The sequence below is a fragment of the Phyllobates terribilis genome, unplaced genomic scaffold (assembly GCF_046119375.1).
Source record: "Phyllobates terribilis strain yellow unplaced genomic scaffold, ASM4611937v1 Scaffold_86__1_contigs__length_6382490, whole genome shotgun sequence".
In the NCBI taxonomy this organism is placed as follows: Eukaryota; Metazoa; Chordata; class Amphibia; order Anura; family Dendrobatidae; genus Phyllobates; species Phyllobates terribilis.
This window is the reverse complement of record NW_027362846.1, coordinates 3646123-3673324: the sequence shown is the minus strand read 5'-3', so window position 1 is coordinate 3673324 and position 27202 is coordinate 3646123. Positions and strand designations below refer to the sequence as shown.

Genomic DNA, 27202 nt, shown 5'->3' with positions numbered 1-27202 from the left:
TTCCTGCAGAATACATGCGGATCCACATGCGGGTTCACATGCGTTTCCGCATGCAGATTGACAAGCGCTTTCCAGGCGATAGCATCACTTGGAAAGTGCTTGACAACTAGGTCACACTGTATAAATCCATGCAAACAGCATGGATTTATACAGTGTGAACCGTAAAAATTAAAACAAATAAAGCTATACTCACCCCTGAGGCCCCGGCGTGGCTGCAGCGCTCGTTCCTGTCTGGTTCCCGGCTGCCGGCATATCGCGAGACAGAGCGGTGAAGGGCCTGCGGTCACATGACTGTGACGTCACCGAAGGTCCTTCAGCGCTGCTGGCATTCAGAGAGAAGACGCCGGACAGGTGAGTATAAACTTTATTTGTTATTTTATTCTTTTTTTACAGGTACAATGGTACCCAGGTCTGGATGAGAGTCTCCTCTCCTCCAGAACTGGGTACCATCCGCACATAGAGACGCATAGAAGCTGCTTGTAAAAATGTACAGTCGCGGTTTCTATGCGTCTCAATGCAAGTCAATGGCGGGAGTTCCGCTGCGCTTCCGCAAAATTAAATGACATGCTGCGGATTTTTGTACGTAGCATAAACGCTGCGGAAAAATCCGCAGCATGTGCATAGAACATGCGGAATCCCCTTGGGGACCATGGGGTGCGGATTACCTAGCGTTTCACAAGCGTTTATGCTGCGGAAATTCCGCAGCATAAACGCTTGAAAAACGCTACGTGGGCACACAGCCAAAGTATTTTCTTTTCTAAAAACACTATAAATATAATTTTACCATATATAAAATGTCTTTTAAAATGTTATTAAACATACTAAAAGTGTGATTTCATACAGAAATGGAAAATCCTGCAAACATATACATTATGACAAAAATTAAAAACCCTTTCTTTCTTCATATTCTAGCCATTTTCAAATACAATTTTGTAAAAAAAAAAAAATAATAATAAAAATGTGTATATATATATATACATGTCAATATTTATATGCCATATACCCTCTATAATATCATATAATTTAGTCCATCTGGGTATAATGTACCCAGACGGAAGATCCAATATGATTCTTTCCGGTTTAAATTTTGTACCCTATTAGTACAATTCTCAGGTATTTGCTCCAACAGGGTCACGGAAATATTGAATGTTTTATTATGCTTCAAACATAAGTGCCGAGATAAGCTCTGTTTTAAAAAAAAAACATTTTTGGTATTGTGCATGTAGCCATTCATACGGGATCGTAGGGAATGGATGGTCCGACCCACGTATTGCAGGCCACAGGCACAGGAAATGGCATGTATCACAAAATTACTATCACACGTTAATTTTTGTGTGTACGGCGTATACAGTGTTTTTGTGCGTGCGGTGCGTACGGCGTATACAGTGTGTGTCTGTGGTGCGTACGGCGTATACAGTGTGTGTGGTGCGTACTGCATATACAGTGTGTGGTGCTTGTGGTGTGTACGGCGTATACAATGTGTGGTGCGTATGGTGCATATACAGTGTGTGTGTGGCACGTACGGCGTATACAATGTGTGTGTTTCATGCGTATGGTGTATAGTGTGTGTGTTTGTGGTGCGTATGGCGTATACAGTGTGTGTGTCGTGCGTACGGCGTATACAGTGTGTGTCGTACGTACGGCGTATAAAGTGTGTGTTTGGTGTGTAGAGCGTATACAGTGTGTGTGTCTGGTGCATACGTCTTATACAGTGTGTGTGTCGTGCGTACGCCGTATACAGTGTGTGTGTGTGTGTGTGTGTGTGTGGTGCGTCCGGCTTATACAATGTGTGTGTGGTGCGTATGGCGTATATAGTGTGGTGCGTACAGCGTATACAGTGTGGTGCGTACGGCGTATACAGTGTGCGTGTGGTGCGTACGGCGAATACAGTGTGTGTGTGGTGCTTACGGCGTATACAGTGTGTGTGTGGTGCGTACTGCGTATAAAGTGTGTGTGTGTGGTGCATACAGCGTATACAGTGTGTGTGTGGTGCATACGACATATACAGTCTATATGTATGGTGCGTACGGCATATACAGTGTGTGTGTTGTTTGTACGGCATATACAGTGTGTGTGTGGTGCGTACGGTGTATACAGTGTGTGTTGTGTATGCCGTATACAGTGTGTGTGGTGCGTACTGCATATACAGTGTGTGTATGTAATGCTTACTGCTTATACAGTGTCTGTGTATGTCGTATACAGTGTGTGGTGTGTACGGCGTATACAGTGTGTGTGTGGTGCGTACGGCGTTTACTGTGTGTGTGTGGTGCGTACGGCGTATACTGTGTGTATGGCGTATACAGTGTGTGTGCGGTGCATACGGCGTATACAGTGTGTGTGTATGTGGTGCGTACGGCGTATACAGTGTGTGTATGTGGTGCGCTTGGCATATACAGTGTGTGGTGTATACAGTGTGTGTGTATGTGGTGCATAGGGTGTATACAGTGTGTATGTGGTGTGTAGGGCATATACAGTGTGTGTGGTGCGTACGGCGTTTACAGTGTGTGTGGTGCATATGGCGTATACAGTGTGTGTGGTGCGTACGGAGTATACAGTGTGTGTGGTGCGTACGGCGTATACAGTGTGTGTGTGGTACATATGGCGTATACAGTGTGTGTGGTGCGTATGGAGTATACAGTGTGTGTGTGGTGCATATGGCGTATACAGTGTGTATTGTGCGTACGGCGTATACAGTGTGTGTGTGTGTGTGGTGCGTCCGGCTTATACAATGTGTGTGTGGTGCATATGGCGTATATAGTGTGTGGTACGTACTGCGTATAAAGTGTGTGTGTGTGTGTGTGGTACGTACTGCGTATAAAGTGTGTGTGTGTGGTACGTACTGCGTATAAAGTGTGTGTGTGGTACGTACTGCGTATAAAGTGTGTGTGTGTGTGGTGCGTACAGCGTATACAGTGTGTGTGGTGCATACGACATATACAGTCTATATGTATGGTGCGTACGGCATATACAGTGTGTGTGTTGTGTGTACGGCATATGCAGTGTGTGTGTAGTGCGTACGGCGAATACAGTGTGTGTGGTGCGTACTGCATATACAGTGTGTGTATGTGATGCTTACTGCGTATACAGTGTCTGTGTATGTCGTATACAGTGTGTGGTGCGTACGGTGTATACAGTGTGTGGTGCGTACGGTGTTTACAGTGTGTGTGTGTGGTGCGTACGATGTATACTGTGTGTGTGTGGTGCGTACGGCGTATACTGTGTGTGGTGCGTACGGCATGTACAGTGTGTGGTGGTGTGTATGGCGTATACAGTGTGTGTGCGGTGCATACGGCGTATACAGTGTGTGTGTGTGTATGTGGTGCGTACGGCGTATACAGTGTGTGTTGTATACAGTGTGTGTGTATGTGGTGCGTAGGGCATATACAGTGTGTCTGTGTGGTGCATATGGCGTATACAGTGTGTGTGGTGCGTACGGTGTATACAGTGTGTGTGTGGTGCGTGTCATGGTACATCGTTTTCCCTGTCCTGCATTTCTGTATAAAATGTCATGATGTGATGTAAATACCCATGCTCTTTCCCAGATCTTTGTTCCTCAACCATAATTTAACTTGGGCTTGTGTCAACACCGCTAGAGGACTCCCCCATTGTTCTCTTAAGCAGGGGGAGAACTCGCAGTACACACCTTTATAGACACATCGGAGCCATGCCATGGACTAAACCATCGACTAGGAGGGGGGAAACCTCTCCTCCCCTACCCTTGGGCTGTTCCCGGTAGCCCAAGACAATGGACTTATGTGTGACCAGTGTTGTGTTGGGAGATCTCTGGAGGAAGAAGTGTGGGGGCTCTCAGCTGCGGCAAGACCTCACGCCCGTCGGTGATTGTGGACTTATTATGAACCTTAGGAATAACATGGATTTTTGATTTGGTATGCTGCCTGCCTTAATAAATCCCATTGGATCGTTCTTAGTCCGGTGGTCTCTTCTTGCTCTGCCGCATACCCCGTCACAGTGCGTACGGAGTGTACAGTGTGTGTGTGGTGCGTACGGAGTATACAGTGTGTGTGGTGCGTACGACGTATACAGTGTGTGGTGCGTACGACGTATACAGTGTGTGGTGCGTACGACGTATACAGTGTGTGGTGCGTACAGAGTATACAGTGTGTGTGGTGCGTACGGCGTATACAGTGTGTGTGGTGTGTACGGCATATACAGTGTGTGGTGCGTACGTGTATAAAGTGTGTGTGGTGCGTACGTGTATAAAGTGTGTGTGGTGCGTACAGGGTATACAGTGTGTGTGGTGCGTACGGTGTATACAGAGTATGTGTGTGTGGTGCGTACGGCGCATACAGTGTGTGTGTGTGGTGCGTACGGCGTATACAGTGTGTGTGGTGGTGCGTACGGCGTAAACAGTGTGTGTGTGGTATGTACGGTGTATACAGTGTGTGTGTATGTGGTCTGTACGGCATATACAGTGTGTGTGGTGTATACAGTGTATGTGGTGCGTACAACGTATACAATGTGTGTGTGTGTGGTGCATATGGCAAGTACAGTGTGTGTGGCGTATACAGTGTGTGTGTTTCGTGCGTACGGCGTATACAGTGTGTGTGTGGTGTGTACGGTGTATACAGTGTGTGTGTGTGTGTGTGTGGTGCGTACGGCGTATACAGTGTGTGTGTGGTGCGTACGGCGTATACAGTGTGTGTGTGGTGCGTACGGCGTATATAGTGTGTGTGTGGTGCGTACGGCGTATACAGTGTGTGTGTGGTGCGTACAGCGTATACAGTGTGTGTGTGGTGTGTATGGCGTATACAGTGTGTGTGTTGCGTACGGCGTATACAGTGTGTGTGTGGTGTGTATGGCGTATACAGTGTGTGTGTGGTGCGTACGGCGTATACAGTGTGTGTGTGGTGCGTACGGCGTATACAGTGTGTGTGTGGTGCGTACAGCGTATACAGTGTGTGTTTGTGTGTGGTGCATACAGCGTATACAGTGTGTGTTGTGCATACAGCGTATAAAGTGTGTGTGGTGTGTACGGCGTATACAGTGCATGTTTGTGTGGGGGGCGTACGGCGTATACAGTGTGTGTGTGTATGTGGTGTATACCGTGTGTATGTGGTGCGTACAACGTATACAGTGTGTGTGGTGCGTACGGCGTTTACAGTGTGTGTGTGTGGTGCGTACGGGGCATACAGTGTGTGTGGTGCGTACGGCGTATACAGAGTGTGTGTGGTGCGTACGGCGCATGCAGTGTGTGTGTGTGGTGCGTACGGCGTACACAGTGTGTGGTGGTGCGTGCGGCGTAAACAGTGTGTGTATGGTGTGTACGGTGTATACAGTGCGTGGGGGGGCGTACGGCGTATACAGTGTGTGTGTATGTGGTCTGTACGGCATATACAGTGTGTGTGGTGTATACAGTGTATGTGGTGCGTACAACGTATACAGTGTGTGTGTGTGGTGCATATGGCGTGTACATTGTGTGTGGCGTGTACAGTGTGTTTCGTGCGTACGGCGTATACAGTGTGTGTGGTGTGTACGGCGTATACAGTGTGTGTGTGGTGCGTACAGCTTATACAGTATGTGTTTGTGTGTGGTGCGTATACAGTGTGTGTGTGGTGCGTACGGCGTATACAGTGTGTGTGTGTGTTGCGTACGGCGTATACAGTGTGTGGTGCGTACGGCGTATACAGTGTGTGTGTGCGATGCGTACGCAGTGTGTGTGTGATGCGTCCGGCGTATACAGAGTGTGTGTGTGTGGTGTGCCCGGCGTATCCAGAGTGTGTGGTGGTGCGTACGGTGTATACAGAGTGTGTGGGTGGTGTGTACAGCGTATACAGTGTGTGTGTGTGTGGTGCATACGGCGTATACAGTGTGTGTGTGGTGCGTACGGCGTATACAGTGTGTGCATGTGGTGCGTATGGCGTATATATCGTGTTTGTAGTGCTTACGGCGTATACAGTGTGTGTGTTGCGTACGGTGTATACAGTGTGTGTGGTGGTGCGTATACAGTGTGTGTGGTGCGTATGGCATATACAGTATGTGGTGCTTACAGCGTATACAGTGTGTGTGTTGTGGTGCTTACGGCGTATATAGTGTGTGTGGTGTGTATGGCGTATACAGTGTGTGTTTGTGTAGTGCGTATATAGTGTGTGTGGTGTGTATGGCGTATACAGTGTGTGTGGTGCGTTCGGCGTATACAGTGGGTTTGTGTGTGCGTGTGGTGCGTATGGAGTATACAGTGTGTGTGTGGTGCGTATGGAGTATACAGTGTGTGTGTGGTGCGTACGGCGTATACAGTGTGTGTGGTGCGTATGGCGTATACAGTGTGTGTGTGGTGCGTACGGCGTATACAGTGTGTGTGGTGGTGCGTACGGCGTATACAGTGTGCTGTGCGTACGGCGTATATAGTGTGTGTGTGGTGGTGCGTACGGCGTATACAGAGTGTGTGTGGTGGTGCGTACGGCATATACAGTGTGTGTGGTGCGTACGGCATATACAGTGTGTGTGTGGTGCGTACGGCATATACAGTGTGTGTGGTGCGTACGGCTTATACAGTGTGTGTGTGGTGCGTACGGCGTATACAGTGTGTGTGGTGCGTATGGCATATACAGTGTGTGTGTGATGCGTACGGCGTATACAGTGTGTGTGTGGTGCGTACGGTGTATACAGTGTGTGTGTGTATGTGTGTGTGTGGTGCGACGGTGTTCAGCTGGTGGTACTGCGCAAGAGGCTGGTACCACTAGTGGTTTCCATATTGAGACACCCATCACTTGGGTGTCCCAATATGGCGGTCGGTGAACTTCCGCCGCTTGGAATTCTGCGATCTGGACACATCTGAACGGAACAGGATGTGAAGACATTACAAGGTAAGTATATATTAGATTTGAATCACAAATATTTTTATTTTTTCTACATGTCAATGATATTAATTTTAGAGGATAATAATATATGTGTGTCACTAATGGTTTTATTTCACTTTTGTCTATGCTAATTATACTGACCACAGAGACTAGTGAGCACATGATAACTATTATCTTTAATTACAACCTACCTTTATATGCTCACTAGTCCACAGTTCAGACAGACCATGATTAAGACTGCACGTTGAAACGCATAGGTCGAGACAGCTGTGATCCTTGTGTGCACTAAGACTTATTATGGTGGTAGCAGCATTTTTTCATGGCTCAATAAAAGCTATGTTTTATTCAAGTTTATATCCTGATACGATGGATCATTCCTCCTATTTTCTACTTTTAATATCTGCTTTTTTATGGAGTTTTTCTTGCAATATAGGAAAGCCTAAGGTCAGAAATAAACCCCATAAAACACTGTACATGGAGACTTTGGTATCAAATAACTCCTGTCTTTGTGTTCTTACAAACAAGCTTTTATAAATGCCTCAAACTTCTGAGTGTGAATCAGACCTGAGATCTAATGGGATAGAAGATGAAAGTCCGGTGAAGACGGGAAACATATAGACGGCCGGTGGTGATGTAGTCAGTGACGGACTCTGGCCAAATACGTTTATAGAGCCATAGTGGAAGATGAAGATTTCATCTTCATCATGAAGTAGTTATTTCTCATGTCACGTGTAATGAATATCTCCTGCAGTATTGCTAATGCTGATTACAGTGTTGGTAAATGAGAATGAGAATTAGCAATAAGGAAGATGAGTCTATGAGAAAGGTATTCAGGTGCAGATTCTGAGGAAGAAACTTGCTTGTTGTCTGTGGCCTAAAATATATAGGTTTTATTAGTAGATGTAAAGAAGAAAACTAGATACTGTAAAACATAAATCTCCTCATATGTTTCCCTTATTATCTCCAGTAATTGTATTATTACACAAGGTTTTTGTGACGTTATATCTGCTCAACTTCTCATTCAGGTCCCTACAATATCGGATCCTCTCAGTGAATATCTTCTTTATTGAGAGAATTTTCCTGATTTACCCATTAAAGATGAATATGGACACAGACAAGATGGCTGAGAAAATATTACACCTCACCCTAGAGATCCTCTTCCGTCTTACTGGAGAGGTGAGAGATTCTGATGACGTCACATTACATCATTCTTATCTATGGAAATAACAGATGGACAGAACTGGAGAGGTGAGGACTCTGGAAATGTCTGGAGTGAGATTTATTACTGTCTCTCTCCATAACCAGGATTACACAGTAGTGAAGAAGACCTCTAGTGAGGGCTGTCAGGACTCTTTGTCTGAGGGATGGGGAAGAACCCTGAGCCCAATCACGGAGCTTCCACCTCACCCCCTGATACATGAGGACATCAATGACCAGAAGATCCTAGATCTCACCTACAAGATGATTGAGCTGCTGACTGGAGAGGTGACACTGCTAGGAATGAGGAATACTGGGACATTTTCTAGTAAAGCTATGAAGGGATTGGGGGTTAACTCTATCATTGTATGGGTCAGGTTCCTATAAGATGTCAGGATGTCGCTGTCTATTTCTCCATGGAGGAGTGGGAGTATTTAGAAGGACACAAAGATCTGTACAAGGACGTCATTATGGAGGTTCCTCAGCCCCTCACATCACCAGGTAATAGACAGGACTTAATACACACAGCCTATAATTGTCTATATGTAAAGAATGAATTCAGTCCCTGTATGTGCTTCCTCTAGATCTATCCGATAAGAAGACAACACCAGAGATATGTCCCCGTCCTCTTCTTCCACAGGACTATAAACAAGAAGATCCCAATATTCCTCAGGATCATCAGGTACATGGAGAGGAGGTGTCATGAGATCTCTCCTGTGATGTGTATACGGCTGTGAAGGTCTTGTGTTCGGTCTTATTTTATCCACCAGAATTATATGGTTTATACTTGTATAATGAGAATAGTGGAGATGGCTGGGTTAGAGCTGATCATTAGTGATGAGCGAGTGTATTCGTTGCTATTTGCTATTCGCATGGATAGTACGGTATTTATGTTACTCGTTATATTGCGAGTATTTGTGTACTCGCCTCGCTATATTCGGATGTCCCGCCCTGCAGTTTTGGCGCCTCTTTTGCAGCCACTAAACATGCTGGGCTTCATAACCAATCACAGTAATGCCGCAGACATCTTGGTTGTGGCATTACTGTGTTTAGCTGGCCGCCCAGCGTCATAGGATCTATTAAAGCCTTGCCGCCGCCATTTTGTGCACATTGCGTCTGAAGCCTGCATTCTATAAGCATAGGGAGAGATTGCTGAGCTGCTAGGGAGAGTGTTTAGGTCTCTTGATAAAACAAATGCCCTTTTAAGGGCTACCTGCAGTGTATACTAGTTATGTGTTGAAAGGAGCCGCTCACTAGCTCCATAATACCACCAAAAAATAGCTCTTTTCAGAGCTGAAGGCACACAACAAAGTCAGAGTACAAGGAGGGAGAGATTGTGTATTAGGTAGTGTTCTTCCAGTGTCCATATTAAAACAGCTCTTGTCAGAGGCAAAGTGTTACGGGTCCGGGTGGTGCAACCTCTGTGCTGCGGTGCAAGGAGGGACCCAGAGGGGCGTGGCTAAGTATCAACTCGAACCGACCCTGGTCGTACAGCGGCTAACGACTCCGTGACCAGGGAGGGACCGAGCAGAGGGACCAGGTGCTACTCTGGGGACGACCTTGTAAGAGAGCAGGTGACTCCCACGGGTCAGATGGCTGGGACTGACCGGTACAGCAGATGCGCACAGCAAGCAGGCAGAAGTCTCTAGGTTAGCAGACAGGCAGTCACGGCAAATGACAGCAGGAGCCTCCAGGCAGGCTATCAGGTGGTCACGGCAAGTGACGGCCAAGCAGGCTGAAGTCTCTAGGTTAGCAGACAGGTGGTCACGGCAAGTGACAGCAGGAGCCTCCAGGTAGGCTATCAGGTGGTCACGACAAGTGACGGCCAAGCCTCCAGGTAGGCTAGCAGGTAACAGGCGAGTGCTCCCAGGTGAGCGGGCTAGCAGGCACGGCAGGTAGCAGGCAGGTAACTGGCAGGTGCTTCCTGGTAAGCAGGCGGACTTGCCCATAGACAGACTGGCGGGTTGAACAGAATACAGACTGTCGGACTGGAGAGTAGTCAGGCTGGCAGACTGGAACAGTAGTCAGACTGGCAACGGGACCTGAGGGCTGAAGCAGAGGTAAGTACACTGTGTTCCAAATTATTATGCAAATAATATTTTCTCAGATTTTCCCAAATTACCTATATGAATTGCAGTCATTGTAATTTTCCAGTCAAATAACTATTAGAGTACAGTTGAAAGGTTTTTGTACAAACTGCCTATGATAACAGTATATTTTTAAAAAAATAAAATACTCAAACTGCACTCAAAATGCATGTTCCAAATTATTATGCACAGCAGAGTTTTCAACCTTTTCATTTGAATAAAGAACAAAAAAATGGTCATTTTTGCAATTATAAGCATTAGCAGGTTATTACTAACTGAAATCAAACAGTTTTCACCTCAAAACTTTATTCTAGGTGATGTTACATTTGCACATAGGACCGCTTGTTCGAAAGGAGCTTCTGAACTCTCTCGTCCATTGAATTTGTCAGGTTTTGGATGGTTTCTGCTTCAATTGTTTTGCATGAGGACAGAATACCCTCCCAGAGCTTTTGCTTAGATGTGAACTGCCTCCCGCCATCATAGACACTCCTTTTGATGATGCTCCAGAGGTTCTCAATGGGGTTAAGGTCAGGGGAGCATGGGGGCCACACCATAAGTTTGTCCCCTTTTATGCCCACTCCATCCATCTGGACCATCGAACTGTTTTGTTCACCGATGAGTGCCGTGCAGCGCTTGATGGTCCAGATGGATGGAGTGCAGGATGGCTGGTTGATGGACACCCCATGCAAACACGGCTACGGCGCCAACAAGGAGGAGGTGGAGTAATGTTTTGGGCTGGAATCATAGGGAGAGAGATTGTCGGCCCCTTTAGGATCCCTGAAGGGGTAAAGATGAACTCCATAATGTATGTGGAGTTTCTCAAACAGCACTTCCTGCCATGGTTCAAGAAGAAGAACCGTGCATTCCGCAGCAAGATCATTTTCATGTATGATAATGCACCGTCTCATGCTGCACATAACACATCTGCATCTCTGGCTGCTATGGGCATAAAAGGGGACAAACTTATGGTGTGGCCCCCATGCTCCCCTGACCTTAAACCCATTGAGAACCTCTGGAGCATCATCAAAAGGAGTGTCTATGATGGCGGGAGGCAGTTTACATCTAAGCAACAGCTCTGGGAGGGTATTCTGTCCTCATGCAAAACAATTAAAGCAGAAACCATCCAAAACCTGACAAATTCAATGGACGAGAGAGTTCAGAAGCTCCTTTCGGACAAGGGGTCCTATGTGCAAATGTGACATCACCTAGAATAAAGTTTTGAGGTGAAAACTGTTTGATTTCAGTTTGTAATAACCTGCTAATGCTTATAATTGCAAACATGACCATTTTTTTGTTCTTTATTAAAATGAAAAGGTTGAAAACTCTGCTGTGCATAATAATTTGGAACATGCATTTTGAGTGCAGTTTGCGTGTTTTATTTTTTTAAAAATATACTGTTATCATAGGCAGTTTGTACAAAAACCTTTCAATTGTACTCTAATAGTTATTTGACTGGAAAATTACAATGACTGCAATTCATATAGGTAATTTGGGAAAATCTGAGAAAATATTATTTGCATAATAATTTGGAACACAGTGTATACTGTGCATCGACTGTTGCTCGGGCACCTCCATTTTGGAGTAGGTGCCTTATATATGGGAGGTCCTCGGGCTATTGGCCGGGGACTCCTTAGGACGGCAGCAGGAAGAGGAGCGCTGGAGGACGCCGCTCGGGGAGCGAGGAGGTGAGAGGGACGGCATCTCTGCCTGGCAAAGGGCAGAGACGCCGTTGCTACACAAAGCAATATTTTTCCAGCACACACAGAAGTAGCATTTTGTGCTGCCTTTTTTTTTTTTTAGCACCGGTCTATTTTCCCTGCTGTTTTAGGGGTCAGAGCCTGGCTTCTGCTGTCCACATTAGTCCACTTAAAAAGGTGTTTGGCGCCCTACACAAAGCAGTAGTCCAAACATTTCCTACTGCCTGCTACAAAGCATGCACCAGGCCATTTTAACCACTATTTTGGCTGTGACAGCTTGGTTTGTGCCATCAACATCTGAAAATCTGTCAACAAAACCCAAAATGCCAAAAAAGTCTGCTATTAAGGGATGTGGACGTGGTGTTTTCAGTGGTGCGCGAGAAGGCACTCAGTCTGTGTCAGGTCAGAAGAAGCTTGATGCATCCACTATGTTCCTGGAAAAAAATTCCGGTCTGGAACGTAAACGTGTGTGGAAGCCACAAGAGCGAGAGCAGATTCTGTCTTGGATAGCAGACAAGGCCTCTATGCATTTGTCAAGCAGCAACAAATCTTCCACGACCACACAGTCTACTGTGGATACACAGAAGGCTGGCTCATCCAATCCTGAAGCTGGTTCTCCTTCCTCCCGCCACTATCGGTCACAGAAGACATATGACACCAAGCTTGGCCACTCCGAGGATCTGTTTGGTACGTATCCTTTGGTTGGCTCTGGCCTATCACCGTGCAGCATTGAAGAGGGACAAGAGGAGGTGGCGTGCATTGATGCTCAAGTATTTGAGGACCTATGGCCAGAAGAAAGCCACTTGGCGGAACATCATTTTTTGTCTCCATAGGTGGAGGCTGATGATGATGAGACACAGTTGCTATCAGGTCAGCCTACAATGTTAACTAGGAAGGAGGATGAGATGGAAGATGAGGTGGTCGATGATGAGTCTACTGATCCAACCTGGACCGTTGGCATGCATAGCCATGACAGCAACACAGAGGAAGATGGATATGTAGCACCAACACAGGCACCAAGGGGTCGTGGTTTTCCCAGAGTGAGAGCTGGGTCAACTGTTCCCAAGAGCACTCCCGCTGTGCGCCAAGTCAGGGCAAGGGGGCATTCAGCTGCTGTGTGGAATTTTTTTTCTGAAAGTCCTTCAGAGAAAAACATTGTAGTCTGCCATACCAAGTTGAGCAGAGGCCAGGGCAAAGGCAACCTACATACCTATATATCCACTGGGCAGCATCCTGGTAACGATGACATGTATTCCAATTTCTTGTTGATGCCTCCAATGTATAGTTATATGTCTGTAAATCACACTAAATGTATTTAGCCATTTTCCTCCATATCATGAATTGCTCTCATCTATTATATATTTTTTTTGTATAGGCAATATGCACTTACTATACAAACTTGGATTCTTATATAAATTGATTATTATGTTGTATATTTTGAGAATGTGTTATATATTCACATTATATTTTGCTGATTAATTTACAGTTCTGATGAAGGCCGTATGAGGTCGATATGTCAAATTAATTTTGAAGAATCATGTAAATAAATTCCTAAAAAATCTTTTCACCGTATCTTGGAGTGCCAGGTACCTTCACCAAGTCACCTAGGATGTTCTTACAAACTTCATCTACACGGAGGATTTTACTCTGCGTCAAAATTAAAACTCGTGCATTCCATGTGAAATACTTGACCACTACACTTACTATGAATAAAGTGGTTCGGTCCCATCTCCCAAGGTCTCTGAACGCTCCATAGGCCCACTCGGCATAGGACAGAGTAGCAAGCCGCGGCCAACCAATGGAAGCTCCCACCCTGTTTTACACCTCTGTATTAAAAGGGACAATGAAGCAGGAAATGCTCCCATGCTTTCCAGCATGTTAGCACAAGCCTCTCGGGGGCAATTCCTGTCCTCAGACCTCCTGTACTTCAAATTGCCCCTTACAGCTTACCTTGGAAGCAGCGCCAAGTTAAGTCCCAGTACTTCCTGGGGATCCTGCTAGAATTTAACAAACTCAACCCAACCTCCAGATCCCGACTTGGGCAGTCCTTGAGGACCAATGGACTCTGAAAATGAGAAAGCAAGACCCTCCTATCGAGGATTTTCCTCGGGAGGGACCTCACATTCCCAGACCCCACCGGTGGATCATTTTCAGAACCGGGGTAGCATAAGTCGGGAGATGCCCATGCGGTGTGCGAAGATCCTTCAATCTTCTCCTATTCCTGCAAGAAAGGCTGAAACCATCCTTTGCAGGATAATAACCACAGAGGAGCCCTCTCCTTCCAGAGGTTTGCCACGTTAACTTTCAAGAAGTTGTTTACTAGGAACACCACAGGGTTCACCATATACAACCACCCTAGTCTCATCGTGCGGTAAGTGACCTCCCACTTGACTAGGTTCAGTCTATTCCCCCATAACATCTGGAAGAACAGACTGTAGACCCGTGTCCAGAGATACTCTGGCAAGACACAGACACTGCCCAGGTAGATTAACAAGGGGAGCAGGAAAGCTTTGCACAGGCCAACCCTTTTCCTCAGGGTCAAAGACCAACCCTTCCATTGGTCCACTCTTTGGGCGACACCTTTGATTCTGCCTTCCCAGTTTCTCATAGGGTAAGCACCCTGGCCGAAAACGGTGCCCAGGACTTTGGTGTGTTCTTTGGGTTCGGGGAGGGTGTCCGGAAGATCAAACCCGGGATCTCCACCTCCCAGCTTGAGAGTTTCACACTTATCCTGGTTGACCTTGGACTTGGATGCCTCCGAGTAGTGCTCCACTTCTGACATCACCACCATTGCCTCCTCTTGCGAAGAAACAAAGACGGTGACATCGTCCGTGTAGGCCACTACTCTCAGGATAGCCTCCGGCGCCACCCTGCCCATCCGCACCCCTGCCAACGATCCACAATCGATCCTTCTGAGGAAGGGATCAATTGCAAAGGCGCAAAGCGCTAAGAGGACAGCCCTGACGGACACCAGATCCTACCCTGAAAGGTTGTCCAATCCAACCATTTACCAGAGGGAAAGTCTGAGCCCCTGCGTACAAGGTCTTAAGCCAGTCCACAAACCCTCCAGGCAGACCATACCTCAAAAGAGTGGACCAGGGGTACTCATGGTTAACCCGATCAAAGGCTTTTGCCTGATTCAGGGTCAGCAAGAACTCCTTCCAAAGGCCTTGCTCCACGGCCTCTCGGACAACAAGAACAGCACTAAAAGTGCTACGGCCAGGAACACAACAGTGCTGAGCCTCTGAAAGGAGCCGGGGTGCAAACTTCAAAAAGCCGGTTGAAAAGTATCTTAGCCAAAATCTTCCTGTCCACATCGAGAAGTGCTATGGGATGCCAATTCTCAATGCGTGACGGATCCTTAACCTTCGACAAAATGATCAAAGCTGACCTCCTTAATGATCTCGGCAGAGTGCCCGAGAGACACTCATTAAACACCTGAGTCAAGAGGGGGACTAAAGAGTCCCTAAAGGTCCTAAAGAACTCGGATGTTAAGCCATCCAGACCTGGAGACTTTTTGAGTCTAAGCCCATCGATCGCCAGTCTCACTTCCTCTTCAACTTGGAGTACTGCACCTCGTGAGTTGTGATCAGGCTATTATCAGCATAACCATCCCGCTGCTGTGTCTCTTGAAACAATCACTGCATAATCTCAAAGAGGAAGCTTTGAGTGCCCAGCATGTTGGTATGGAGCCAGATTTCCCAATGGGTGTTACTACCCAGCCCAGTCAATATTCTGAGGCAACAATGGGTGATGAAGAGGAAGATGAGGAGGGAGAAGACTTGTTTTTCTGTGCTACCGAGGGGACTCGTAATGCTACAGAGGGGACACCCAACCCAAGCTTCATGTCTGTCCAGGCTGTCATGTCTGTCCAGGCTGGATGGGCTGGAGAGGAGGAGGAGGAGGCGAATTAGTGTGAGGAGAAGATGGGTACTTTTTCTACTGTTGGGGACACAGAACATTTGCCTTTTTGCAGCTTGGCTCACATGGCGCAGTTCATGTGTGTCTGAGGCAAGACCCTCGCGTGATACACATTTTATCCAACAACCTATACTGTTTGGCCAGCTTTCTCGATCGATGGTACAAGGAGAAATTTCCTTCTCTCCTTTTGGAATCACCAAAGAGTTTTACAATGGAATCGTTCAAGAGGGCCATTGTAGATCAGTTGCTGAAAACATCACCCTCAGACAATGCTGGTGGCAGAGGTACCAGCTCATTTGAACACTAAGGGTTGATGGGGAGGTACACGAACACCAGCTCCAACGGAGGTGGGAGGAAAATGTGCACAAATTGGGCAATTTTCAATAAACCAGCACAACAGCAAGGGCTATCTGTGCCTGTAACAATGCCAAGGAGGGCTAAGTTGCAGAACATGGTCAACGACTACTTAAGTGATCATATGTGCGTCCTTTCTGATGTTTCAGTTCCCTTTAATTATTGGGTGTCTAAACTGAACACTTGGCCCAACCTCTCCTTATATGCCTTGGAGGTGCTGGCCTGTCCGGCTGCTAGTGTGGTGTCTGAGCGTGTTTTCAGTTCCGCTGGGGCAATCATCACTGATAGGTGCACACGCCTCTCCACGGAAAATGCAGAGAGACTTACTCTGATTAAATTAAACAAGAACTGGATATCTCCACAGTTTTTAATCCCTCCAGATGACAGCAAGCCAAACTAAATTCACCAAAAATGCAGATTAATGCTACTGCTGTTAACGTCACCCCCTTCCCATAAGAAACCGTTTCCTTCCTTCATCAACCATGACTCAGCCCATAGGGCTAATTTTTTCAAACCCTATGCAGATTGTGCAGTGGACAAACAAGGACAGTATTCCTACTCCAGCCTAACTACTATTTGTGATTGGAGGCGCTTGGGATGGTGGCTCCCTGCGTCAACCATGACTCAGCCCATAGGGCTAATTTTTACAAACCCTATGCAGATTGTGCCGTGGACAAACAAGGACAGTATTCCTACTCTAGCCTAACTACTATTTGTGATTGGAGGCCCTTGGGATGGTGGCTTCCTGCATCAACAATGACGCAAATCCTATGCACATTGTGCAGTGGACAAATCTGAAATGTACAGTGGTCCTACCAAACTAATATTTGTTATTGGAGGCCACAACTACTATAGTACTCCATCGTAGATAATGTTTGACAAGGGAGGCCCTTGTAAAGGAATCTCCCTGTGCCTATGACACAGCCCCCAGGAGTAATTTTTGGAAATACGATGCATATTCTGCAGTGGACCAAGTAGTACAGTATCAAGAAGTCTTCTCTTCCTATATAATCTGGGGAATATTGACAATCAAAATCTCTGAGCCATTTGGAGAAGCTTCTCCAACCCATCCTGGTGGGGGGCACCATATATCCTTTGTCCATTGACTTGCACAAGTGATATATTTGAGCTCGTCATCCAGTTGACTTGACTAGTGAAGCTTTATTTTTCCGGTTCAAAGAGTTCAGCCAAACCTGAGGACCGCAGGCCGCACTCACTGCTACCTTCTAGTACTCCATGTCTCTTGGCCTTTTTCTCTGTAGTCTCTGCCCTTAAATGAGTTAAATAATAGAGTGAGGGCCCTACAATATGAATAAGTTAGGGCACTCTCATGTACACAAGAGGGACCTCCAAAATCTCTAGAGGAGTGCACTTCAAAATGTATGTTACAGGGCTACACAAGGGCTCTCACAAAACTCAGCTTTCCTGCCTACTGCAGGGCCTCTGAACATTTGAATTTAGGGCCACAGTATCACATGGTGGTTGAGGAGGAGGAGAAGGGTCAAGCCCAACGCTACAATGGGCACATTGTAAACTGCTATTGAATATGTATTCCACTATCTGAGTGTCAATGATGGAGGGACCGCCCAAATGTCTAAGTAACAGCTGTCCCAGAGGCACCTGAGGCCTCTCAGGTCAAGGATCTACATACCTACTTTTGGTTTCTAGCTGTGCTTCTAAAGTGCTGGGGAATAGCGAACTAAAAATGATGTATGACGGAGGGACCTACAAAATTTATCAGTCAGGGCCCTCCCAATTGTAAAAGGCGAAAAAAAGCCACAACAGTATGTGTGAACAAAGGCTAAAAGGATATTTTTTAGGTTTCTCTGGTTTATTTAGCCTTATATACCAGTGATTGTGCAGGAAAAACAGTTTCTTAATCTTTTTGGCCTGTTAAATGCAATTTAGGTTAGGTTTGGTAGTTGTTCTTGTGTGTCTGTAAAAGTGGTGTAATACTGCAGCAAACTTATTCCCAGAAACCATATGTGAATCAGAAATGCATGCAGGCACATTCTCCAGGCTCTTCCCATTCTGTTTCATCACTTTCCCATCCATTTCAGCCTTTTCCTTAGGCCCCCAGAACCCTTTGTAGGGTCCAGCAGAAAATTACTCGCATTTCCCATTGACTTACATTGTACTCGATATTCGGAACGAATACGCGATTATTACAAAGTACTCGTTACTAGTATAGCGATTACGAATATTACGGTACTCGCTCATCACTACTGATCATAGATGTGACTTCTCCATCTGTCTGCGACTTGTACAATATTTCTTTCAGGGTGAAGATCTGACCCATATTAATACTACAGAGACATATGTGAGGGGTGATGAGCGGTGTAAAGAGGAGATTCCTACATATGACTACCCAGGTGAGTAGTAACCACTAAATGCAGAAAAGTCACAGATTCTTCTCAGTCACAGGCTGTGGCTGATTTACCGGTCATGTAGTCCAGCTGTATCACGATCGTGTGATCATCATTTTGCATCTAAAACAAAACATTGTCCTCCACCAAAAACTGTTCAAATGACTTTGGACATTGAAACTCCTTTTCTATAGAACTTACAACTTGGAAGATCCACCTACCAACTGAAATTAGAAGATCCTGACTCTTACCTTCCCAGATCTGTAAACTACCAATCCAAATGACAGCATATGTAGAAAGTGTTGACAAGTTAGAAAATCACTTGAAGAAAAATATTCTGATGGGCCTGTGAGAAAAAGCGGAGGGTAATGATGCTCTTGGCTTCATAGAACCCTGATATCTTATTGGATGAATCTACCTTCTCTCCCTTCTGTGCTGCTGAATGTGCTCATATGGTCCCTACAAGACCTGGTCCAGTCTTTCTGGCCAAACTTCACTTTTATGATCGGCAACATTAAACATGCAGTTAAAGCCATGTGTGAATTTTTGTATAATAACAACAGAGTTTCCCTTTACCCTGACTTTTCAATTTCTTTTTAAACTAAATAACTTCAAATAGATAAAGTATACAAAAAACATTACACCTGTGCCATGATATATCTCTAAGCTGTGAGTGGCTGATGGCTGTAAAAAAATGTATTCATGTCTGCAGGAGATATGTTGGCATGACTCGAGCCCTGGTTTCATGGATTCACTCCACGTCATGAATTATATTATCGATCCTAAAGAATTTAGATGCAATTTATCCTGAAATGGGGAGCACTAATACTTTCTCTACTCTTCTGGTCAGGACTTATAGTAGCTCCAACGGTCTAGCATAAATAAGTGCAACTCTAGTTTAGTGTTGGAGTTCTCCCCCCCCCCACCCCCAAACATACATTCTTGTTGGGGATGTTACTTGTTTTTTTATTCGGTCTTTTTTTTTTTTTTTTTACAGGTTCATTCTGTATGATAGTTTGATTGTGGTGGGATTGGCCTGCCTCACTTATGTGAGTCTGTAACTCCCTGGTAGTCTTTCAAAAAAGGTCTCCATTGCCTCTTTCAAATGCCCGAGTTCTAAATGTAAGACACCTCAACTCTGCACTATTATAAAAAGTTCTCATTAAATGTATATTTCTTCTTGATACTCATCTGACAGAAAATATTGTCCCTTTCTATATTTTAAATTGCCAGGAGCTACCAGGTAGCATACTCTAATTATCCCAGAGAGGTTTCACCACTAGTTACTTTTTTTTTTTTTTTGATCTTTTCATTAGATGTGTTATTGTCTATAGTCAAAGTTTTGCCCATCACCCTTTAACCCCTCTACATGGATCTGTACTTGCACAAAGACCCCTAGGCTTGGACTTGGTGTTGCCTGCTGTCCTGTGGTGTGAGATGACAAGAAGAATAGTCAGGTTGCAGGATCAGAACCAGGAGGGCAGAGAAAATACAAAATCAGAAAACACAATAGTAGTCAGTAAACGGGCTGGGATCACAAGAAGAAACTAAGAAGAAAATACACAACACGGGAGCTGAACACAGAGGACTTAACCAGCGGAGAACAAGGCTGTATCAGGCAGCTTCCAGCATTATGCATGAGCTTTAGTAGGGTGTGGTGCTTTGCATTTGAGTTAAGTAGGGAGCATATTTGACTTTGGAAGAGCGGATTTTGCTGGATTGGTTTATGGAAGCCATGTTGCTTTTCAAGAGTTTTTGAGCCACTAATGATGTGGAAACCTCTGTTTTTCCATTGACAGACGATGGACCTGAGTGGGGCTTGTTTTTTTGTGAGATGAGTAAAAAATTTTATTGGTATCATTTTCGCATATTTCATATTTGGGAAGCAGAATGAACAAACAGTTGAACACCAAGCTCTACTGGTTCATGCTATGAGGTTTTCTATTAGGCTGTGAACTGTCATTGTCTTGGTGAATGATTCAATATTTTTACATAACTTGCCATTTGTACCAACAGTTTAAGTAGAAATGTTAAAAAATATAAATTTCAAGAATATTTTATTCAAATATTTTTTTTTTTACTTAGATGACTGTACTAGGAGATCAGAGGGACAGCTGACATCTTCAATTTTCAAATCAGATGAGCTTGAGATCTCACAGGATACAATTGAAGTGAATGCCATTACTCCAAATATACCATCATCCCTTCACAGCAAAGATGTGTCATCTGATTCTTTGAAACAGGTCCTATCTTCAGATGCATTACCAACTACTAAGGAAAATCAAAGTCACAAAATAAGCATTAAAAAACCAACTGCTCCTAAAGCGAAGAAGCCAATTGCACAGTCAGAATATGGAAATAGTTTTCCCCTCAAAAAGTTTTTTCTTAAACATCAAAAAATTCACACCGCAAAGAATAGATTTTCTTGTTTCAAGTGTATGAAATGTTTTAACAAGAAAGCAAGTCTTCTTAGTCACCAAAGAACTCACACAGGGGAGAAGCCTTTTTCATGTTCAGAATGTGGGAAATGTTTTTTCCGGAAAGCGCATCTTGTTATACATCAGAGAACTCACACAGGGGAGAAGCCTTTTTCATGTTCAGAATGTGGGAAAGTTTTTACAGGGAAATCATGTCTTATCAAACATCAGAGAACTCACACAGGGGAGAAGCCTTTTTCCTGTTCAGAATGTGGGAAATGTTTTAAGCAGAAATCAGATCTTGTTGCACATCAGAGAACTCACACAGGAGAGAAGCCTTTTTCATGTTTAGAATGTGAGAAATGTTTTACTGTGAAATCAAATCTTGTTAAGCACCAGAGAACTCACACAGGAGAGAAGCCTTTTTCATGTTCAGAATGTGGGAAAGGTTTTGCAGGGAAATCAAGTCTTATCAACCATCAGAGAATTCACACAGGGGAGAAGCCTTTTTCATGTTCAGAATGTGGGAAATGTTTTAACAACAAATTAGCTCTTGTTAGACATCAGAGAACTCACACAGGGGATAAGCCTTAATCCTGTTCAGTATGTGTGAAATTTTTTAACCGGAAAGCACATGTTGATAGACATCAGAGAAGTCACTGAGGGGAGACGCCTTTTTTATATGCTTAATGTGGAAAATGTTTTACTTGAAAAGACACACTTTTAGCAAGAAAAAATCTTGCTAAAGAATGAGTGTGTCCTATACACTGGAGGTAGCTTCCTGTGACCGAGAACAATGAGACAGTGTCCTTCCTGATCAGTGAGAGAACTGCTCTCTCCTCAAGCCCCACACTTATCTGATTGGTGCAGAGGAGGAGAGGAAAGTACCGGGACCTTTACAGAGGCTGCACATCCTGACTGAGCCGCTGAAGAACCTAGCTCATGGACCTTTCAGATCATGTAACATTTGTTTTACATATTTTTAAAAGTTGTCAGGTTCCGCTATGAACTGAGCCATTTCTTAATGAGTTTGACCTCCTGAATTCAAATTGTACAATGAGTTTTCCTTTTACTGCTACATATAATTAATAATAAAAGTTTCAGTACTTTGAAACATTATTATTTTTGTAAATATACAGATGCAGAATATTTTGTTATGCCAATTTTCTGATATTTATTTAGAGAAAACGTAGAAACAATTCAAATAACTAAAACCTGTCTAAACCCTATTGCGAATTTTAAACAGTTACAGAAATTGCACTACAAAATTAGTCCTCATTCAGTGACAACTGTTTTTTGCTTGTTTCTTGTACTCCTGTATCGGGTCCTCTCTTAAAATTATACAACAGTAATCTGCAAGCATTGATGGATTTCATTTTCCTTGATATCTTGTCTCCATATCTGCAATACCTTGGTTACATCTCTCACCATCCTCGTCTCTCACTACTCCACAGTTTGGTGTAAGAAAAGTCTAGAATGTCAGAAATTAATCATTAAGGACATGTTACAGCCAAGATCCTTATATGTTTTGAGGAGAAATAACACCAATTCTTCATAGTTACTGTATCTGCTCGAGTTTCCCAAAAAGTTAGTTACCACAAAAGCAAATGTAAACCATACAGCTTTTCCTTGCCCTGCAACAAATGAAGAAACTCCTCATCTTGAAGAAGCTTACAAATCTGAAGTCCAATAAAGACTCCTTCTTTTATATTTGCTTCACTTAACCTTGGAAAATTATCAATCAGATGCAGGAATGCTTTTACATTTTTATCCATAGCCTTTACAAAGTTCTTCACTAGGCCCAACTTGATAAGATTTTGTTACCACCATTGCCTAGGTGGGTCCTCAACTTCTGGATGCAGGACAGTTTACTCCCTTGCTGAAGTGAATGTCGGAGAGGCCAGTCCCTTTTTTTGTAGCAATATTCTCTTGCACGACTATCCCACTCACACAGAAAGCAGCAGTACTTTTGTGCAACAACCCTGATAACATATGTGAACAAGCAGACGTAAGAGCTCCTGCCGAGCATCTAGCTATTTATCCGATAAAGGACCTGACGACCATCCTGAAATTCGTCATCCATCTACCAGTTAACTTTCTGAATGTGGAGGTACTTTGCTCCAGGGGAAAAAAATGACCAGGAAAAGCCACATAAAGACTACGGGAGAAGCAGGCTCTCAGCTCCAAGATGACACCAGTCGTCATGCTGCAGACAGATTGAGCAGGGGAGACGAGGAAGTGGTGGCCAGGCTGTAGCAATTTGCCTGCACAGAAACACAGGTCTCAGCAGGTGCCAGTGGCCTTCTTATAGCAGCTACCCCACACCTGTGCACGGGCTCCAAGTGGAGGAGTTAGTTGTGCAGGAGATGGGAGAGGCAGCCGCGTTGAAGGGGATGAAAAGACCACAAAATTGCATGTGGCACAATACTCACTGCCTCACAGCTTAGTCTGCACCAGTGGGACATACAGGTACCTGAGGAACCTACTTTAAAAGACCTTTTCATTGCAGTAGTACATTGTAAATTCTCTCCATCTGCTTTCAATGTACATTTTGGTGGTCTTAAAGATGAGATAGCAGGTATACGACACAAACTGCAGAAAATAGAGCAGGGGCAGTGGAAGGCAGAGTCAGCGTCATTGAGGACCAGATAGCCGATACAAGCAATGAGAACAGGCTTGCAGAATAGCAAATATCAGCACTGCTGGCAGAAACAGATGATCTTGAAAATAGGTCAAGGCTCAATGATATACCACTTATTGGTGTGCCTGAAATAATAGAAGGCTCCTTTCCTACTGAATTCTTTGAAAACTGGCTGAAATTAATTATCAGGCTTAAAACCTTAACCCTCCTATAAGCTGTAGAATGAGCTCATAGGGTGCTCATCTTCCTCCTGGGCTTCCACAAAGAACTGTGCTGGCTAAAGTTTTACACTACCGGGACAGAGATATTATCCTGCAACAGCCAAGGGATCACCCAGATGTAACAATCAATGGGTCCAAAATCTAGATATTTCCAGATTATTCTATAGAAGTGCAGAAACAAAGAGCCAAATTCATTGACATCAAAAACATCTGAGAGATCTGCACGTTCCATATTCAATTATTATATTTAATAAACCTTTCTGAATTGACGTCTTCAATAAACCAGCAGCACGGGAATTATCCACAAATTTCTCCAGATCCTGATATTAATCGGTTTTGACAAACCCATGGATCCGCAGCAGCTGAACATCAAACTTAAAACGCCAAAGAAAAGAATACAGATCAGGTTAGCACAATCTGATACAAATACTCTTAAATGTTTGTTGGGTAAGACCCTATTTGCGCTACTTTCCCCCTAGTGTTTTTTCTTGGATACAGCAGCAGTACTTTGGAATCGTCTCCCAGTCTGGCAATTGTCAAAGGAGAGCCTGGCTGCAGAGGGAATTATCTATATAGCTACATCATGGAATACTTTTACAATCGACTAACATCAAGGGAACAGCTCATGTTACAAACTATTAGGCAAACAGGAGGATCAATTATGGACAGGGACAGTTCTAGAAACATTTCCTAATGACAATACGTTTACACTTGAATGGGACTCTAATTTAAATAATTGTCTGCACATTATGTTAACATGTTTACATAAAAAGAGAACACAATTGTGTGAAACTGCAACTGAAATAGTTCTTTCTTTAGCTAAAGACTGTGAAGACCTTGGGTCTTCCGTTGGCATACTACTCAGACAACACAGTGTGAGAGTAAAGCAGTGTGGCAATATTTTATTGAACCACCAAACGGACATTAAACAGAACAGTCCCATCAAACACCCAAGATGGTACAACATTACATAGTCTTGTCCTTCCGCTTACCCACCAGGGATAGAACTGTGATTTTGGGACTTCCAGGGCCAACTACCTCAACCAGTGGCCCCCGCTTTTGGCGGGCACCCATAGAGAGGAGGTAGCAGCAAGCTTTGGAAGCTGACAGTACATCGAGGTACAAGGCCAGAAGACCCAAGGGTCCCACTCTTGCCTCGCCAAGAGTTTCTATGAGTTCCAGGCGACCAGAGGGTCCCACCTGGCAACCCCAAACAACATATCCATGGGGCCAGGTGACTTCATCGTCCCAACCTGGTCTCCCCCAATGGAGCAGATCCGTATCCTTCCAGTCAGGGCCGTACATACTTAGGCTAGAATCATGTATAATCTAAATCTGTGTCTCTCTGGATTGAGCCATGCTACCAAGCTGATGCCCTGAAGACTCTGACTGATTTTTGATTCTCTCTTTCAATTCTCACTGCTACAGAGGCATATGTCCCTTAAATAGTTACAGTTGTCCTATCACGTACACATCCACAGGTCAAGGATTAGGGAGGGTATTATTCCACAGGGCTCATGTCTCATTGTTTGAGCATTTAATCAATTTATATAGTTGGTATAGCAGGGGGCTCTTGTAAATCAACATGTAGATGACGTTAGTACAATATGCAATTAGCATAGTAACAAACATCATTGTTTAAAAACCAAGAGACGTCAATATTCAGCTTTATACAAATAATCGTATGCCCTTCTTGACCAGCCACAGAAATACACATACATTCACAAGTCAACACAAACAGAATAGAGGATTTCTCTTGGCTTAACAAATGTAGACTTATGTCTGATTAAGATAAAAAGCTGTTTAAAAGGACCTATTAAGGTTTGAATCTCATCCATAATATAAAAAAAAAAATTCTAACACTATCACATCCATATTAGAATTGGAACATGAGCCAATAATGAATAAATCGAAAAAAACTGCAACGAGACAGGGATGATTATCCTATTATAAAAAAAGAAAGAAACACAAAGTGTTCCCTGAGTGATCGAACAAAAATCTAAAATTTCTCTTCCTATACAACTAAAGGACAAGGCTAATGAATGTATTGATACAGATAAAAAAATGTTGAAAAAAATGAAAATAATAAGATTGAACCGAAGATAACAAATAACAAAATAATTGAGAAAGTCCTACCAAATAGAATTGAACCTTTATCAATTGCAACAGTTGAATCTGCAAAAAGTACTGTGAACAGGAGAACAAATTTGACAAACACTCCTCCTATACAAAATTCAAATACACTACTTCCATCTTCTGAATGGAAAACCTCTACCTTCATTTTGGTTCTTAATGCAAAAAAACATCTAGACAACATTAGACTACAAATAGAATAAATGAAGAAAGGGAAAGAGCATGTGTAAGTAAAAATAAAATGGAGACAACTAGAGGCAATAAATTTAAATAAAAGTCTAATTCCACCTAATGAAATTGAATCTCTTGCTCTAATCGAATTCTCAGATCCCATTTCCACTCCACTACTGGACCTCTCAATATATGACACTACATCAGACATTGTTTCCTCTACTAAAAAAACAAGCAATACTATTATAGTGGACAATACTGGTACTAAAGGTCTGGTACCTTTTTACCCTGGGCTGAGTCTCCCAAGAAAGGGCAATTAACCAAAACTTCTCCCCCAAACCAGGGGAAAGAAAAAACCTATTAGAGGAATGCGAAAAAAAAAAGAAAAGAGGGAAAATAAACCAACCCCAAGCCCCAAACAATAATACCCACAAATATTTTTAATCTGTCGGACTACCTTTTATCATAGAATCATAGAATCATAGAATGGTAGAGTTGGAAGGGACCTCCTGGGTCATCTGGTCCAACCCCCTGCTCAAAGCAGGATTCACTAAATCATCTCAGACAGATGTCTGTCCAGCCTCTGTTTGAAGACGTCCATTGAAGGGGAACTCACCACCTCTCGTGGCAGCCTGTTCCACTCATTAATCACCCTAACTGTCAAAAAGTTTTTTCTAATATCTAATCTGTGTCTCCTCCCATTTAGTTTCATCCCATTGCTTCTAGTCTTTCCTTGTGCAAATGAGAATAAAGATGATCCTTCTACAATGTGACAGCCCTTGACATATTTGTAGACAGCTATTAAGTCTCCTCTCAGTCTTCTTTTTTGCAAGCTAAACATTCCCAAATCCTGCAACCGTTCCTCATAGGACATGGTTTGCAGACCAGTCACCATTCTGGTCGCTCTTCTCTGAACTTGCTCCAGTTTGTCTATGTCTTTTTTAAAATGTGGTGCCCAAAACTGTACACAGTATTCCAGATGAGGTCTGACCAAAGAGGAGTAAAGACCGATAATGACTTCACGTGATCTAGACTGTATGCTTCTGTTAATACATCCCAGAATTGTATTTGCCTTTTTTGCTGCTGCATCACACTGTTGACTCATGTTCAGTCTATGATCTATTAGTATACCTAAGTCTTTTTCACATGTACTGTTGCTTAGCTCTATTCCTCCCATTC

General features: G+C 44.0%; 1 protein-coding gene across 1 annotated transcript in view; it reads left to right on the top strand.

Moving 5' to 3' along the window:
- LOC141197760 (gastrula zinc finger protein XlCGF66.1-like) overlaps positions 1 to 21523 on the top strand; it is a 30301-nt gene extending 8778 nt beyond the window's left edge. Inside the window, exons 3-8 of the mRNA XM_073662849.1 lie at positions 7844 to 7994; positions 8124 to 8303; positions 8393 to 8516; positions 8600 to 8697; positions 18356 to 18446; positions 20526 to 21523. Of these exons, the coding sequence (XP_073518950.1) occupies positions 7917 to 7994; positions 8124 to 8303; positions 8393 to 8516; positions 8600 to 8697; positions 18356 to 18446; positions 20526 to 21451 (1497 nt within the window). The 5' untranslated portion in view covers positions 7844 to 7916 and the 3' untranslated portion in view covers positions 21452 to 21523. The remainder of the gene's footprint in view (positions 1 to 7843; positions 7995 to 8123; positions 8304 to 8392; positions 8517 to 8599; positions 8698 to 18355; positions 18447 to 20525) is intronic.
- The last annotated feature ends 5679 nt before the right edge of the window (positions 21524 to 27202 follow it).